Genomic DNA, 18,021 nt, shown 5'->3' with positions numbered 1-18,021 from the left:
TTGTGCTTCACAAGAGATTTACAAATATTCTTAAAACTACTTTTCAGAGCCCACTGCTTGAAGAAACAATGTTTTGACTCAAAACGCATACACATATGCCTCACTGTAGGACCAAGAGCCTTAATCTGAGAAGGAAGATGCAGTAAATAATGCTGTTTAGGTATAATATTTTCATCTGGAAACAGTTGTTTGAAATGTTTTAAAGACAATTCCTGTCTGACTTTCCTGATTAAGTTCCCTTCAGGTGACAAACTATCACAGAGACTAATAATATCGTATCTTATAACATTTGGATGACTCTTAAAACCTTTGTAAACTGGAAGTGGAATCTAATTAGTTAACATCTCCCAGTTGCATTTTCTCAGTACAAAGCTAGAATAAGTTCATACGATCTAATTACTAGGAGGTACACTGTACAACTACCTTCCATAGTCTCAGCTAATGGAGAGCGTCATTACCAAAGTGGGAAGAGGCCTAAAATGTTCTTGTTCCACCACAGGTTATAAATAATGCTGTCAGTTCCTAAATGTTGTCTAATTAGCAGCAATCTTCAGACATAATGTGTGCTTAAGAAAACAAACAAGCAAAAAAAAGAAAAAAGAAAACGCAGTCCAGAACACGCTTGGCCTGTGATTTACTCTATCCCATTAATCTCCTCACTGTCATTCTCTTTGGGGGTGATTTTTGAGATTTATGTTGTAGAGTTCTCTATTTTAATGGTCAGCCATCTTGAAAATTGAACTCTGTACATTATGAACTTGTAAATGATAATTCCAGAGTAGTCGAATTACACACAGTTGCACATGGGCTACTCTGATAGATTTTCATAATGTTTAACTATTAAATGAAGTGCTGTGGAGAGCTGCCTTTGTATAGTTGATGTAAGGAGCACCAAGATAAAAAAGCATCAGTATAAAAGTCATCTTGTCCATAACCAACAAATTTGTGAACTAATGAGCAAATCCTGCAGCCCAGGCAAGGTAAACTAGCTGACAGGTTGTGTAATGACTTATCCATGTTTTTAAAGAAAGCAACATTATCAGGTACTTCCATTGATACTCTGAACACATAATTATCCACTCATGTCCCAAAATCAGCAATTTAGTGAGTCCTCACTTAAAAAAAAGAAAGAAAACAAAAGGAAAACAAAAAACTGCCTCACACAGTCATCCAGCAGCTCGGATTATTGTGGGTTTTTTGGTTTATTATGTCTAGAATAAAGATATTTATAATACCTTTGGTGGTTGTCACTATTATTGGTTAGACTTTTACGTGTCCTGCTTAAAAAAGTGCATTTTGACGGCCTGTATTCCAGGAACATGTGCATTTACTCTTGTGGAAGCTAACGGGGATCTAAATAAATGATCTATTTGTCTCCTTCACACTTAAATCTTATTAAATGAACAAAATCTAATTTGGCTTTTTTGGTTTCAGCGTTGTGAAATGTATAAATAGCATGAATCAGATAAGCACATAAAAGAGGAGAAAATGTCAAGCAGTACTCCTTCTTAAGCTAAATCTAATATCTGTGTTTCATACATTGGTGTGACAAGGTGCTGTGATCAAATGCTTCACAGCGAGGTTTGTGTGTCTACAAAACAACATGCTTCTGTCCTCATTAAAAATTCCAGGTGGGACCGACACCCACCTGGTCCTCGTGGACCTGCGGCCCAGGGGTGTTGACGGGGCACGGACTGAGAGGTTACTTGAGCTTGCGTCAATCTCCACCAATAAGACTACCTGCCCTGGAGACAAGAGCGCCCTGGCGCCTGGTGGCCTCAGACTAGGTAAGAAGCAGCTTCACATCACACTGTGTTTGGCCGAACACACACCAGGGGTGTTGTGAAACCATGCGCTTCCCTGTATATTCATTTTGAATGTTAAAAGAAACCGATCAGTTGTCCAGCAATGTTATAAAGTTTTTTTTGTCAGATTTATTTTACATTCACCACCTTCTTCAATTAATCTGTGTTGCTTTTTTAAAAATGTAGTTCTGCATATGGAAATTAGTCAGCCACAAATTAAGCCACAAGCACTGAGCTGTTCATGATTAATTAAACTTGTTTGGCTTTTTAATCATCTTTCAGGAAGTTCAAGAGCTTCTCATCTACACTCCCTCATTTTTAGCATTATCTTAAGGCAATATTTCGTACCTGTAATCCAATGCACTGCACTTATTACTTTCTCTTTTGTCCTGCACTGTGGCAGCCATTAGTATTTGTGTAGTCGAATCTGTATAGATTAATTACTGACCTTTTAAGAAGCTCCAAGTCTATACAATTTTTAAAAACTATATGGCAAAATTAGCAGAAAAAAAGCAAGAACAAGAATTTAAAAACGTAAAACTGGAAAAGTACAAAAGGAAGTATATAGTTCATAGTCTATTTCAACCTGAGTGATGTGTTCTTCTCTGTCAGGTGCTCCAGCCCTGACCTCGAGACAGTTCAAAGAAGCTGACTTTGTGCAAGTTGTCGAGTTCATGGATGAGGGTTTGAAGATTGCCTTGGATGTCACGAAAAAGACAGGTGAGCCTGCTGTGAGGAGGGGGGCAGATTAATCTGTAGCTCAGGGGATGCCTAAAACATGTTTAAACTCTTTTTACCAAAGCACAGTTTGAAACTGTTCATTATTAACTGTAATAGCATTAGTGAATTTATAAAGTCAAATATAGTGCACGGTCTTTAAAATTGCTGCATGAGAGAAGACAAAATGCCCAGTGGTAGTGAAACAGAGGAAGCTAAGAATAAACATCTGAGCATTTCTCTTTTCTGTTGTTGTTTGCAGGAAAGCTCCAGGACTTCAAGAACTTCCTTCTTCAGGACCCAGAAACGGTGGCTCGCATCGCAGATCTGCGCCACCGTGTTGAAGCTTTTGCCAGGCCCTTTCCCATGCCAGGGTTCTCCGACCATTAGCCCACTGTGGACTCACGGGTCTATCACAGCCAGATGGCAGAGAGCCGGCAGGGCAGAAGTGTGGATGGAGTGAAATGTGGCTGGAGCCTGTGAACTGAAATGGCTTGAGTTCGCTTTTCCAATCATAAATGGGAAATAATTTTTATACTGCTTTGCAGTCACGAGTCATCTGTTTGGGTAAAAACATAGCTTCCATTTTGAGTTAAAGAAACAATCAAATGTGACAGATTTTCTAGAGCAGAACAACATATTTTCTATTGTGTGTGTGTGAAGATTTTCTTCTTCATATCATTTTGTAATAAAAATGTGTGTGGAAGAAATAATTAGCAAAAGTCGGTGTCATAGTGTCTGTGATCTCAATGAAAAAGAAAAATCATACTGGATATGTTTACTCACAGTCACCTACTAACTGGAAGGTTGGTGTTTCGATCCCTATCTGCTCCAGTGTGCATGCCAAATATCTTTGGCTGGGCAGGCTTTTGCAAGATACGAACACCAAATTGCTCTCTATCAGAGTATGAATGCGTGTGAATGTTAAATAGAAAGAGCATAGAAAAAAAAAGTGCTATATAAGATCCAGTCAGTTTACCATTTACCCTTTAATGTGTGTACCTGCTCGCATCACTGAAAAGCACAAGGCTAGTGACAATTCTGGTATTCTATGGCGAATGCTAAAAGGTGCCAGGTAATACGCACAGGGCGCACTGGAGGATGTCAGGCCCCAGCCACCTTCATGAAGTCTGTCTCTTAATCTTTGGTCAGAGACATTCACACTAGTGGCCTGCTGGAGGCCCTTTCTGTTCTCATGTGCTCATTCTGCTCCTCCACAGTGCACATGGTTTCAACAAATGCGAATAAACTGTCTACATCACAACTCAGTCAAAACATATTTTACTATAGTGTTCAGAAGTCTCTGATTTTTTTTTTTAACTGACAACTGCTGGTTTGAACCAATCTTTTTCATGTTTGTGTTCATTTTAGTAGTGCCATTCTAATAAACCCCAGTAATGAAAGTATGGTCTGTGTTGTGTAATTCTGTTATATTGTTATGTTTAACGTATTTGCAGAGGATTAAAACAGAAATCTTAAGCTTTGAAAAACTAATTTAGTCAAAATATATAGAAAAAGAATGTGAATGCATGCATCTATTTGATATTGACATAACATTGTTGGTGGCATTTACCTGGCAGAGTTTGCAGATGAAAGTTTCCTAAACAGTACAGATTTTCTACAGCTCCACTTACATGCATACTCATATAATTACACTTGAATTTTTTAATTTCATGATACCTCATTTCTGGTTTTCAAGAAGAAAACTTTTTACAAACCGTTTTACAAAAAAGTGTTGGTTTATAAAATAAGTATGAAAAAGTTTTTCCTTATAACATTTTTTTGCAGTTTGGTTGGTTTTCCACAAGTCAGCTTGTTACACTCACTGGCCATTTGGTTGGTACACCTCACAGTAATATTTCTTCAGGACAAACCATGAATTAAAAACTCATCTCATTTAATATGTGCATCTGTTCACTTGTTTTTTTGCCCCTCAAAGCTACGCTTATTTCAATCTCATAGCAAGGTGTCTCTGAAGGTGTGCCCGTCTCACCTTAACACTGATTGGAACAGGGTGACTGGTGGTTTGCGCATGGCCATTGTAGATAACATTCATGTCTTTGACAGTAAACTAAGGGAAACCAAGACAGCAGGCATGCTGCCACTGGCCCTGCTTTCACAGCTCTGAGATCAGTTACGATCTGCGCTTCCTTGCAAGCTCCAGCTAGCATTAGCAAGTAAATGAGTTTCTGTGATTTATCATTGTACCAGAAAGGTTTTCTCCTGTTAACCATCCTTGGTCAACATGTTGACCATGATATAGAGAAGATAGAGTTTGAAAAAGTTGTACTTCATTGTCAGTACATTAACAATCAAAACTCAGAGAACTGCCGTTCACTGTTCAAGGTTCAAGGTTCTTTATTTGTCACATGCATAGTTATACAAGTATAACACACAGTGAAATGTAGCCTTTTTTTTTTTTTTTTGAGGTATTTGGATATTAGGGCTGGGCGATATGGCCTAAAATCCATATCATGGTATAATTTGAAGCACGAGCGGTAACGATATATATCGCGATATATTCTTTTCTTCTGTATAACATATTTTCCACACTATAAGGCACACTTAAAATCCTTTAATTTTCTCAAAAATCGAGAGTGTGCCTTATGTATGAATTCTGGTTGTGCTTACTGACCTCGAACCGATCTTGGCGTGCAAAAATCTGTTAAAAATGTTTTAGTACAACTTTGGTAAGCCGCACTGCTTGATGGATTGTCAGAGCATTACGGCTGCTGTGGTGAGGAGCTTCGCGGAGTAATCTGGGTCCAAAACTCCATCGATTTCAGGTCCCAAAGTCAAACGAACACTGAGAGTTAAAAACGGTCTAAATTATTTCATCTTTAATAAAATCATCAGCGTTGCTGCTTTACCAGGTGCAACAATTAAGTTTAACATCCATGAAAACAGAAGTTATTAAATTTAACGGAGTTACAAGTTAACAGGAAGTTAGCTCGCTAGTTTCCACCTAAACATGACATACCATGTTCTGAGAGATTTTTGAAACTAATTAAAACGTACAGCTCTGCTACCACTTCCAACATAAATGAAGACAGACAACTAAACAGCAGTGGCGTTTGCAGGGTTAATGAAGTTGGACTACCTGGTATATAATGTTGTGCTACGTGATTGCTAGCAACACAGCTATGTTAGCAAATCATTAGCACAGTGAAGCTGGAGGATGAACGCCAACTTTTTTTCCACTCGATGATAAAAGTTAACGTGAGGGATTCTGGTGGTTAGGGACAAATGCAATCGCATAGCAGGATGCTATACACGGGGCAAACTTCAGTCAGGAGAACAACTGAGATTATTCATCCACAATAAGAGGTTAGTTATTAATATACTGCAACAATATGGGAATAGAAGAGCTGAGAGAGAATTCAATATTAATGAATCAATGTTATAGAAGTGGAGGAAGCGCAGTTTTTGGCTTTCCCCATATTTCAAAAGTGCTTCATCTCTGTTAACATCTGTTCACCGGCATAATTTGATTGTAGCCGCTGCGATGCTTTCGACCAAAACAGGCGCAGCTTGATGACATCATCAACATGTGCTATCGCGATAGATCAAAATCTCTATCGTTGGTCAAATTTATATCGTTTCTATCGTATATCGTTTATATCGCCCACCCCTACTGGATATATTTCTTTTAAATCCCAGATATGGTTGTGTTAGAAAATCAGAGTAGATCAGTTGTTCCCAAAACACTCAGTCCGGCCCTTCTGGAACAAACAACCACATTCAGAGTCAGCTTGGTCAGAACGGCAGCAGATTATCTTGACCATGTCAACGTGCCTAAATAATAATGGATACTTTATTGATCCCCATGGGGAAATTACTTGTTTTTTCTCTGCATTTGACCCATTCACTCAGTGAAGCAGTGGGCAGCCCACTAAGCAGGCGCCCGGGGAGCAGTGTGTAGGGACGGTACCTTGCTCAGGGGTACCTCAGGGTAGCCGTTAAGTGGATTCGAACCGCCGACCTTCCGATCATGGGGCGACCACTTTACCTACTGAGCTATCCCTGCCCCAATACAATAGTTGCTGCCAAGAAAATGTTTGCACTAGCAGGTGAGTCTATCATAGTGGCTGGAAAATGAACTGCAATTTGCTAAAAGGACATTTTTAGAGCTGGTTCCTTCATGTGGCACACTGCCCGTGCCTCAATGCTCTTTTTTTTTATACTTAAATTGTTATGCCCCGCCCACCGTTCGGCTGTTCTCTTACCTGCTGACTGCTTAACAGTGGGTGTGAATACCTGGCACTCATTTACCATGAAAGTAAGCAAACTTGCTAAAAGTTGTTTTTGGTTTTATAATAGTTACTTTCATAAACATAAATACTTTTCCTTTGCTCGTTTCCAATAGGAAGAGTTGCACCGGACAACTCACGCCTTTCCCACTCTACGAAAAAGGTTCATCTGCTAATGTCAGTTGGCTGCATCCACAGGTAGGTTTTTGTTTGCTGCTTGTGCTAATATGTCCAACAGAGGCTGAAGTCTTCTCTCTATTTACTGCTACTGCCTTATATTGTAACATCTAACCACTGCATGCAATAGAATCCATCTATTTTTTAAATCGTTTGCATGAGGTTGTTTTCTCTTGCTGAGCTGTTTGTATGACGATACCAGTTGGCTAATTTGCATAAAGTAGAATGGCATTTGGGACTATTTGTCACGATCCTGGGTCTTATGACCCAGTGTTTTGAGTTTTAGTTCATTTTGATGTTTTAGTTTATGTAAGCCCTTCAGGTTCCTAAGTTCATTTGTTATCATGCTTAAGTGTTTCTAGTTCTTATTATTTTCCCCTCGTGTTTCCAACTATGGTAAATCTCCCCTGCTCTTCATGTGTTTCATGTCTGTGTCTTACATTGTGAAGTTCGGGTTGTCATGTCTACGTCTCATTATGTTTCCTGTTTTATTGTGAAGAGGTCTGGTGTTTCTGTGTTCATCGTGTTCAGTTTTACTCTTCCCCTGTGGCGTTGTTATGTTCATGTTGATCTACTGTGCCTTTCTGTTCCATGTTTCAGGTCCCTATGTTCTGTCTCCCCCACCATATTACCTGGTGTGTATTTATTTTAGAAGTCTCTGCTGTTCTTCCCATGGTAGTGTATTCCATTGCCCTGTTTTTCTCTAAGTTGTTCCTCAGATGCTTTTGGGGGTTTTTTCCTTTGGAATACCAGCACAAAAATGGTAAAAATGGCCTGTATTTGTATAGCGCTTTACTAGTCCCTAAGGACCCCAAAGCGCTTTACACATCCATTCATCATCTTGAGCCACGATCGGCCCACAAAAACTGTGATCTTGTTGAATCGTGCATTAGGATCCACACTACTGAACCATGACAAAATAGAATTGACTAAGGGTACATTTATGTCATACTTTCCTTTACTTTGAATTTAAACGATAACAGCTTATGTGCATTGTTGAATATGTAAGTTAAATATGTAAGTTAAACAATTTGAAATGGGTTTTTTTGGAAAATCTGAACATTTTTTTGTGTATCAGCCAGCCACGACAATAAAACCAGTGAGAGGTGAAAAAGTAGCATTGATTATTTTGTGATAACGACGTGTCTTTAGAGGTGGGATAATGAATAAAGCTTTGTTTGGGTTTTTTCAGTCTAAGATGGCTGCAAGAGGCTCTGGGTTTGCCGTTCAGGTGGGAAACCTTTTTTCCTGGCATTTATGCTGATACATGTTCATGTTGCTCTTCACAAGTCTTGGCAAGTCTATGCCATGCCAGCAAGTTATTTTTGAAGCAGAAAGCTGACCTGCCAAATATTAGGCAGGTGCTTTTAACAAGCAGACTGATTTGTAGGAATCATGAAAAGCAAATTGCGCCTGTACCTTACTTGTCTCCAGATGATGTGTGTGACAAAATATGACTATAGTAATGTACTGTCAGTTTCTAGTGCTCAGAGTAGAAAAGCAGTATAGAAACATTGTACTTACAGGAACTGCTCCAACATGGAAGCCCATGACACAAAGCTCAGAGTACAGAGGTTTTGTGTTGAGGTTAACGCTAGACGTTTGGGGGTCTGCAGTTAATGAGACAGCAGAGTGTTGGTCACTTTTGCCGGAGTACTCAGAAAACCTTAATCTGCCAATTTATGGGGTCTCGAATTCAATGAGTGACAGTAATTCATACCTGCAGTTATAAATATATTCAGGTATAGTTTGGGAATATTAATTTTGTTGGTATCCACTCAGGTGGTCTTCATTCTGTGGTCATGGTATTTTTCTTCTATGAGTTTGTTATTACTTAATGCCTACAAAGCCGAGGTTACCTGCTGTGCATTACAGCTACATAAAGAGTGATGTGTGTGACTACTGACACCAGTAACTATTCTTCTGCAACCAAAATTTAACTCAGTTTTACATCAGAAAATACTGAAAACAACACTGCACACCTGCATAGTAGGTTTTGGAAACTGCTTTACACATGCACACGCGCGCACACGCACATACAAACAACTTGGTGAGAAACCTTTCAGTCAGCACTAATGGTTCCGTCCTTAAAAAAAAAGTATTTGTTTTTTGTTGGACGTCTTACGTAACGCAGCTTGCTCTTAATCCCTTGCAGGAGTTACCACAATATTTTCATTGTTCCGTTCTGTAGAAGCACAGCAGATGAGTTATATGTTTTACCAGCAGAACAGATCATAAAATCACTCTGTAAAAGGAATGGGTTCACAAGCAAGAAAAAGTGCAATGAAAAAGTACTCTTCAGTTGTAATTGTCATAATTGTACACAGTATTACCCATCTGGTACATTTCCTCATAATGCCGGTCATATATCATAGCCTTAAAACTCCCTCTGATCTGCCCTCTGCTGTAAAAACAGAAGCAAACACACACTGAGACACACATACACACACACCGAGACACGCACACAGTTTAAAATGAAAGGATGATAAAATTTAATTCCCTTGGTAGCTGATCTGACAATAAATCATGTCCTTTTAATGAGGAGAGGGATAAATGACAGTGTCAGCAATTAATTAGAAATGCATCTTCAGCCTGTCATGTCTGTGGAGCTGTGTGTGTGTGCGTGCGTGCATGCGTGTGTGTGTGTGTGTGTGTGTGAGAGAGAGAGAGAGACGGTATGAGTGTGCCTCACAGTATGCACGAATGTACCTTTGTCACTTCAACACCTGTCATGATTAAACCTGGCAGAAGTTGATACGACCATAAAATGATCTAAATATAAACAGGAGGAGCTGTCTGTCTGTCTGGATGTAACCATGTTACAAGTCATATTTATACATCCAAGCCACACTAATGCGTTGTAATTATTCCATGAGTGCTTCTCATAGTGTCAGTGGCATCACATCAGAGCACATGGATGATGCTGGTCTGTACAGTAATCCTAATCCGGCTCCTAATCCTTTCATGCTACCTCAAATGCTGCTGCTGCTAGTGCTGATAATCATAGTCAAACGTGACCCTTTATCGAATCCCCTGCACCAACAATGCACAACCTAACAAAGTCCTGCATAGCATGGAGTTTATCTTTCTGCCAGCTGTACCTAACAAACGTGAAACACAGATTTAGACATGAGTGGAAACAACCTGTCGTCATATCAGACACCCCTTTTTAAAGTAACCTGAGACAACTTTTTTTGATCAGTGCTACGAGTAACAATTACAAGAGAATCATAGCTACAGGTCATCTCTGCTTTTTTTTTTTCTTCCTTTGTGTTTTTTTTTTTTGTTTTGTTTTGTTTTTTTTTTACAGATGGCATCATATCAACCAGCTCCTGCTCTACTGAGTCCTTCTCTGCTATTTTCCTGATCTCTTATAAAGAGATAAACTTACAAAGTTTGCTGTTTCAGTGATAGTTGTATATCATATTATATCACTTCAAACAGAGGTGATCCAGTAATGCTGCACTAATGAATTAGACTAACTATTCACTTTAGCTAAAGTTATTAAGTTAGCTAAAGAGTTGGGATGCCGTGTAAGACATAAATAAAGCTAAAATACAAAGGTTTGGACACCGTTTTGCATGTTTCCCTACTGTAGGGGTCTCTGCAAGCATACAGGGCTCTGAGAGGGTCCAAGATGACAACTTTGGAATTCTACTAGAAACAGTTGATCATATTTGTTTGTCAAAGATGAATTCAGGGGAAACTACGCTAAATTAGCATTTTTAGCTAACAGCTACAATAAGCATAAAAGTTACTGTGCGGTATCATTTGTTAACATGACGCTTGTTCTTATACATGTAATACATTTATTACCAACTTGAGAGTTTATCCGCTGGTCATTCGACATGACGAATGACTTCTGAAGTCTTAATTCAGCTCAAGACACTGTAGATTCCCGTCAGTAACACTTTCGGTCCTCTAGTAAAACGTAGTTCTATTAATCTGCGCTCATTACTCTTGAACCGGAACCGGATGTAAGTCCCAAAAAACTGAATTTTGGAACTACGTTTGAAACTGAATGGTGAGAAGTGAATCTGAAATTATTTGAGAGCTAAATTTTTAAAGGATGAAATACAGTTTCAAAGCAAATGAATTCATTTTCAAAAATAAAATTCAATTTCAATTTAGTGATGATCATTTTCAAACCAATAAATTGAATTTCAAATTAGGCTAATTCGTATTCAGTTTTTTAAAAGCACTTATTCAAGTTACAATTCAGATTCAATCCAAGCAATTCAAATTTAACTTTTTCAAATTCAGTTTCTGATGGCACAAATTTCTGCTCATACATATGAGTTTGGCCCCAAGCTAAATGGAATAAAAGTTGATTCCTTTGAGCTAATTCGAGGCCTTAGGTAATTAGGTTTGGCCCTTCAGGGTGTTTCAAGGATTAGGCCATCAGGGCCCCTAGACTTTGGTACAGCATACCAAAGGAAATGAAGCTGCATAATCATTGACTTCCTTCAAATCACTTCTTAAAGTACATTTTTATACGCTTTGTGATCTGTTTTTCTTTTTGACTTCTGCTGTGTCCACTTACAAATGATAGTCATATGATATAGTAACAACATAAAAAAAACAACTTATACAGTTGTTAACCTATAGCCAATTATAATAATGGGTCATTCCATATTAGTTAGTACAACCTACTAAAGGTATGTCATTGAAGTGTTTTAGGCCAAACTGTGACTTTAGGACTATGGAATTTCAAAAGTGTAATTGAAATTCTGCATAAAATTGTGGGAGCTTGAATTTGCTTGAAAATTTGACAGTACAGCCTACACTAGAATTTTTGAAAAGCTGTTGAAATGTGTAGCACAGATCACCATATATGACGTGTACCCAGTACCATAAAATGGTACTTTGAGACCGTTCATCTGATTTGAATATTACAAAGACATTAACCTAGGAAATTGGTGGGGGGGAAAGAGTATCCTGCAAAAACATTGTAATTAAAAAAAATTGCATCTAACAACTTAAATTTCACTTTCATTGATAGATTTGGTGTCTGGTAGTATCAGAACTTATGAAAGTGTTCTGTGTCACTTTCCCAATATGAATATTTGAGTTATTTATATTTTTGTTTACAGGCAATAACAAAAGCCTCCATCTCAGTCGTTGGCCACCCAGCTGGCCTCCTGATTGGCTTCACCTCAGGAAATTGTCCTCCTGACTTACCAGTCTTTCTGTTTGTTTGGACTTGGACTCATTGTTCTGTTTTTTGGTTCTGTTCTACGTTCCATCTGTGGTCTGTCCCCACATTATCCTGTGTGTGTATATTTTGTCTCATCTTTCCCTTGCCCTTTGTCGCATTGTCCCTCTAGGTTGCGTCGCTCTTGCCCTGTTCTCTGTGAGTTCCAGGTTCCCTTGTGTGAACCTAGTTCATAAGTTCCTACTTCCTGCCTTGTCCAGATTATTTTGTAATATGTATTTTGGACTTGGCTAAATTATATATGCACTTGTACTATGGTGACCCTGAGAGGCTAAATGTACTGCAATATACAGGAAGCAAAAACACAACAGAAATAGAAAAAACCCACAAAAGTTAAAGAACCTTCTGCTTCTTATAAGCGTGTCTCAGGGCAATCCTTTGCATTTTTTTGATTTTTGTCACTTCCACACTGGTCCATCACATTATTGTGTCCGTAGAAGCACTTCTGTTGTGTTTTGTGAGCCTTTTTTCTACTTTTGTTGTTTTATTCAGCATCTTTTATGTATTTTGATTTGCTAGTGCGTTCTTAATTTGCAGTCTGTTTGACCTCTCAGATCTACCATAAAGTAACAGTCTTTTGCTGCAGAAATAATAAAACACCACAAGAGATGAAATGCATTTACTATAATTTTATTTCACTATCTTACTGTACATCAAAGCATCAAGATCAACGAAATCAGAGATGGTCAAGCTGTAAGCATTTGGTCAATTGACACTGAATGACCCTGATGACAATACAGTGAGTGCACTGAATTGGTGCTCTATTAATTAAGAGTAAAACTGTGTTATTTTTTTCAGAAAACAGATACAAAGGATCAGTTGAGCTAGTCTAAAAAGCAAGGCAGAGAGTTATTGTCTATGACTTCCTCTTCATGTAACCTCTGTTCGTGTGTCCGTGTGGCAGTGAGTGCTCTCTAAGTGAGCCAGTTACACTTGATTTACACACAGATTTTCTCCTTTTTACCTTGACCTTAAATAAACAAATATTTTCCCACACCTGCAGCAGGGAGCCAGTAATTGAAACCTGTTTTTGTTTTTGTTTTCACCCTTACCGCAGTGGAAGCTGTTCTCATTCCTAAAGTGAAGAGGGATTCAAGGAGCCAGACTGCCAATGCAGCATAATTCTTTGTCCTGCTTTTCACACAGTGGGAGCTATTCTCATACACCACATTATAAAGTTGCTGCTGGCATATTCAGAGTTTCATATAGAGCGGATGTTACCTGTGCATTGTTGTATTTTTGGTGGGATGTGCCATTTTCTGCTTTTTCTTTTCAGCTTTGTTCACAAGCAGCTCGACTGTGTTGTGGTTTTGTGATGTTATAAAGGTCAGCTCTGCACACTTCTCAATAACGCATCATTGTAGGCGATGTTCTTATAACATATGAAAGACTGGAATACAAAATCATGTGTATATATCACCAGCTGATGCGTGTGAATAAAATGCTTAAAGGTTTAACTGTATTGGTTCCTTTACATTAAAATAAAATCCTGTTTTTGTTGATTTTTGCAGGGAAGCTTTCTTTGCCTTTAGACAAAATTATTTCAAAACATTGTGTCTCTATAAACACTTACAGTTTATTTAATAATACTCGATCTTACTGGTATTGTTTTGTGAAGTTGATAAATACAACTTTTTTCTCCTTCTATTTACTGATGATAGTCATATCAAAAATCAGTATAGGCTGTATAAAAACTCTGTATAAATTCATCAGTCACAACATTAAAGTCAATGACACCTGGAAATAAACATTCAGTTCTTGAAGTGGATCTTCATCTGTATCTGTGCAGCTCTGATTAGAGCAATCAGAACATCTTATTGAGGTTTCAAGTGGTGTTTTTTGTTTGCATGTGGGTAGGGCTGGGCGATATGGCCTAAAATCCATATTGCAATGTAATTTGAAGCATGTGCAGTAACAATATATATTGTGATATATTCAGGGATAGCTCAGTAGGTAAAGTGGTCGCCCCATGATCGGAAGGTCGGCGGTTCGAATCCACTTAACGGCTACCCTGAGGTACCCCTGAGCAAGGTACCGTCCCTACACACTGCTCCCCGGGCGCCTGCTTAGTGGGCTGCCCACTGCTTCACTGAGTGAATGGGTCAAATGCAGAGAAAAACAAGTAATTTCCCCATGGGGATCAATAAAGTATCCATTATTATTATTATTATTTTCTTCTGTAAACCGTATTTTTCACACCATAAGGCGCACTTAAAATTCTTTGATTTTCTCAAAGATCGACAGTGCACCTTATAATTTGGTGCACCTTATGCTAAAAAAATCTGTCAAATCTTTTAGTACAACTTTGGTACGCTACGAATGGCTGCACCGCTTGATGGGGTTTCGGATCATTATGGCTACCGTAGTCAGGAGCCTCGGGAAGTAATCTGGGTCCAAAACTCCATTTGCTTCAGCTCCCAAAGTCTAACGAACACTGTGGCATCACTGAGAGTTAAAAACTGTCTAAATTCTTTAATCTTTAATAAAATGGTCAGCTTTGCTGCTTTACAAGATGTAACAATTAAGTTTAACATCCAGGCATCCAAAGTTAGCAGGAAGTTAGCTTGCTAGCTTCCACCTAAACATGATATAGCATGTTCTGACTGAGAGATTTCTGAAAAAATTAAAACAGCTAACATTCAACTGCAGGTGCATATGACCGACGTCGCAACAGTCTTCCAAAACAGGCGCAGTTTGATGACACCATCAACATATTTTCACATTTTACGAGGACTGCTGGGTGGAGACCTGAAGTACTGAGATTTGTTAGAGGTTGTTGAAGTGGCTCCTTTTTAGGTCCTAAATTGTCATCAAAGGCTGTTATGAGGCTCTTACTCTCAGACATGCCTGGGTTTGATCGTTGTTGTGCACACTGGGGAACAAAAACGGATGGTATTGCTATAATAATGATATTATTACATAACAATTATGCTGGTATGATTGCAGACAATATGATACTTGTTATAAAGTTGGATGCATTCGAGTATTGGTAAAGATCTCTGCTATAAAAAGGTCTGTCTGTAGTTAAATTTAATAAAAATCGGAATTACATAACCCATTTAATTTTAATCTAATTTATATCCTTTTTCTATTCACCTTTTGGCCATTTTTTTTTTAGAAACTAAAAAAAGTAGAAATGCAGCATTTAAACTGACAACCTGTTCCTTTATGAAAGGTCATGAGGGAGAGGCGTTAAAGACAAACATTGGTTTTCTCTTTGATTTTTACATCACTCCAGCTCTGGGAGAAAACATGAAAGGCCTCTCTATCTCTGCTAGATCAGTGGATCTGCCCAGGGCCTCGCAACAACTGCCACATTACCCTCCACCACCACCACCGATGCCTCCTGTTTTGCGGCATGTCCTATTTACTTATTTATTTGTCCCTTCTCCACCCACAACTTACTTCTTATCTCAGCCATTAAAATTAATCCTCTTCTAAAAATATCTGCTCAGAGACGATTTAATCGAGGAGGAGATGGTCTTCATAAGTCTGTCTCATTCTGCTTCGCTGATGAGAGCTCTCACATCAACTTATGTAATGGAAAAGCAGCACTACCTGTGTTTGTGAAGCAGAGATCTTAATCACACGCTGCCATAGTTCATTGCCTTCTGAAGTCTGATTGGGGCTGCATGTCTGCATTCATGTTTGCAGTTATGGAAAAGGATTGCCTGGGTTTGTTGACACGGTGTCATGGTCTGGGTGGGCACCTGCAGGTCTCCGACAGTGGCCCCTCCTCCTTTGGGCGGAGTTCGGTTGCTCCTCCCTGGCTGACCACCTGTGAGCAATCATGCCAGCAGTATATCAGACCTGCGCTCTCAACCATTCATCGCCTGAGTATCTGCTATCCCCATGTCAGTCGAGTGGAGCATCATAACTCTGTCAGACGCTGTGTGATGTCTTACTTGTTTTTCTTGTCCTCAGAGGTAGCACCTGGAGTGGAGATCTTGTCTCCCTCACTCCCGCCTTCCTGGACCTGGGCCGCCTGCTGCTAACACGACGTGGCCTGCCGGCCCACCACTCACTTGCCTGCCTCCCCACGCTTCGACCGCTTCCGGGCTTCCGCCCCACCTGTCACCTCCACCTGAAACCAAGTAAGGCAACTCAATTCAACTGTGGAGGATCGTTGATTGTCTGCTGGATCCCACTGACCGTGATCTCCTCTTATTCCAGTGCCCCGGCCCCTGCCTAGTCCTGTTTCTACCTCCCCGCTGCCTCTGCTGTTCAGCCGTCTCCTAGAGGTGTCTAGGTCGCCCTCTTTATCGTAAATAATCCTACGCGCCACGAGTGTGGTGGCGCCGCTTTGCTTTTGCTTTTGTTTGCCTGTGGGCGAAAATAAATCATTTGTTCCCTACCGTCTCGCTTCCGGGTTGGTTTCTGCACCTGTGTCCATCTTTGTTCCCTCGTGCCGCTGGGCCGTGACACACTGAGTTTTGAAGCCGTATGAATATACTAATTCAGCTCTATAGTCCTCCTTAAATAGCAGTGTTGCCTTGACTTCTGTTGAGTTTAGAAAATAGCTAAAAAGCAGTCAAGGAAAGCGTATTATTAGACTACGAGAGCTTAAAAATGATGTTTGTGAAGGAACAGGGTGCAGGTGATGTTTTTGAAAAGTCATATTTGAAGTAAATAAGGAGGGAGTGAATGGCATCAGAATAGATTATAAAAGGAAGCTTTTACTCCTAATTAGTAAGTTGTTTCATAGTGAGCTGCTCTCGCCTCTGTGTGTTAGTTTTATATTACCGCAAAGAGGCAGTGCAATCACGGCGACCTGTGAAGCTGTTCAGGTTGGGTAATAACTGTCCCCCCTGTGTGTGTCTGTGTGTGTGACCTTGCGATTATGCCCCAGTGTGATACTTTGGCCCAGCTGATTACCTGTCAGCAGGTTTTGTGCATCTGACACAAACACACACACAATACCCAGCAACAGACAATACCCACAGGGCAGGTCACCACATTGTTGGAGAAAGCATATTACTGTTTAAAAGCTGCACACACACAGACACACTCACATAAATGGACCCATGCAGGGTCTGGAACATAGATTGTCTATTAAGCAGTGTATTAGAAGAACCCAGGGGTCTGTCATTGAGACAGGTTGTGTGCCATTAGAGCGGGATTTTATGTTGTCAGGTGGCCAGTGATACTGAGCGAGGGCGCGCGCACATGTAGACTCACACAGACACACAACATTCATCATTCAATGAACTCTCCAAGAGGGGAGAATTGTGCCAGCAGGAGACATATTTGTAGAAACGAATGCTTCTGAGTGTCCTTTTCCTGCTCCATACCTTGAAAGAAAAATGTGGTTTTGGTCTTTAAAAGACACGCAGTGATCAAACAGTTTTGTGTCTTTGGACGGCATCTTTCTGGGACAGAAACTTGGTTTAAGAGCTCAGTAACCCACACAAACATTAGTCTCTCATGATTGATTCTATTTCTGTCCTCTTTATCTGCAAGTTCATTTCTCAGCATGTGTCCATGTGTGGCTTACTTATCCAATCAGCCGCAGATTTGTGAAGTGATGAGCCTAATATTATTTTTTGTCTGGAGGTTGTTGTTTTTTTGTTTTTATAGAATATGAAAAAGTTCAATAGAAAAGTCAGCTACAAATATTAGAAGCTTATAGTGTATGTAACAATTTTACAAACCGTTTAATTAACACCAACAGCGTGAGTGGAATTCTGTGTTAAAATTTTCCTATATGCAGATGCTGTTCTTAAAATCTTCTGCTTAATAACTAAATAACTAACCCCGGACCTCTCCTCCTGCTGGCCACTAGAAAGAATGCAGGTCCACTGTTTCTTGTTTTTTCCATCTACTTTTGGCTCCATTGTTTCTCATCTATGAAACCCTG

General features: G+C 39.5%; 2 protein-coding genes across 4 annotated transcripts in view; both read left to right on the top strand.

The window, feature by feature from the left end:
- The window catches only part of shmt2 (serine hydroxymethyltransferase 2 (mitochondrial)), a 29,028-nt gene extending 25,100 nt beyond the window's left edge, over window positions 1–3,928 (top strand). Inside the window, exons 10-12 of the mRNA XM_085457655.1 lie at window positions 1,632–1,787; window positions 2,418–2,525; window positions 2,785–3,928. Of these exons, the coding sequence (XP_085313781.1) occupies window positions 1,632–1,787; window positions 2,418–2,525; window positions 2,785–2,912 (392 nt within the window). The 3' untranslated portion in view covers window positions 2,913–3,928. The remainder of the gene's footprint in view (window positions 1–1,631; window positions 1,788–2,417; window positions 2,526–2,784) is intronic.
- Window positions 3,929–6,558: 2,630 nt separating this feature from the next.
- On the top strand, window positions 6,559–16,579 carry LOC146710279 (uncharacterized). Of its 3 annotated transcripts, XR_014920584.1 has the most exons (5): window positions 6,738–6,801; window positions 6,889–6,970; window positions 15,819–16,018; window positions 16,089–16,258; window positions 16,338–16,579. XR_014920584.1 is itself a non-coding variant. In XM_085457654.1 (4 exons), exons 1-4 carry the CDS (start codon window positions 6,577–6,579, stop codon window positions 16,430–16,432), a joined length of 363 nt encoding a protein of 120 aa, XP_085313780.1. In that variant the 5' UTR covers window positions 6,559–6,576; the 3' UTR covers window positions 16,433–16,579. The 3 variants fall into 3 exon arrangements, 1 of the variants encoding a protein (XP_085313780.1); XM_085457654.1 differs by lacking the exons at window positions 6,738–6,801; window positions 15,819–16,018 and adding an exon at window positions 6,559–6,592; XR_014920583.1 differs by having other exon boundaries at window positions 15,819–16,258.
- Window positions 16,580–18,021: the final 1,442 nt, after the last annotated feature.

Source organism: Copadichromis virginalis, linkage group LG5 (assembly GCF_057382275.1).
Source record: "Copadichromis virginalis isolate Kocher_CV1m ecotype Utaka linkage group LG5, C_Virginalis_male_GT1.1, whole genome shotgun sequence".
Lineage (NCBI taxonomy): Eukaryota > Metazoa > Chordata > Actinopteri > Cichliformes > Cichlidae > Copadichromis > Copadichromis virginalis.
This window is presented reverse-complemented; position numbering and strand designations above follow the sequence as displayed.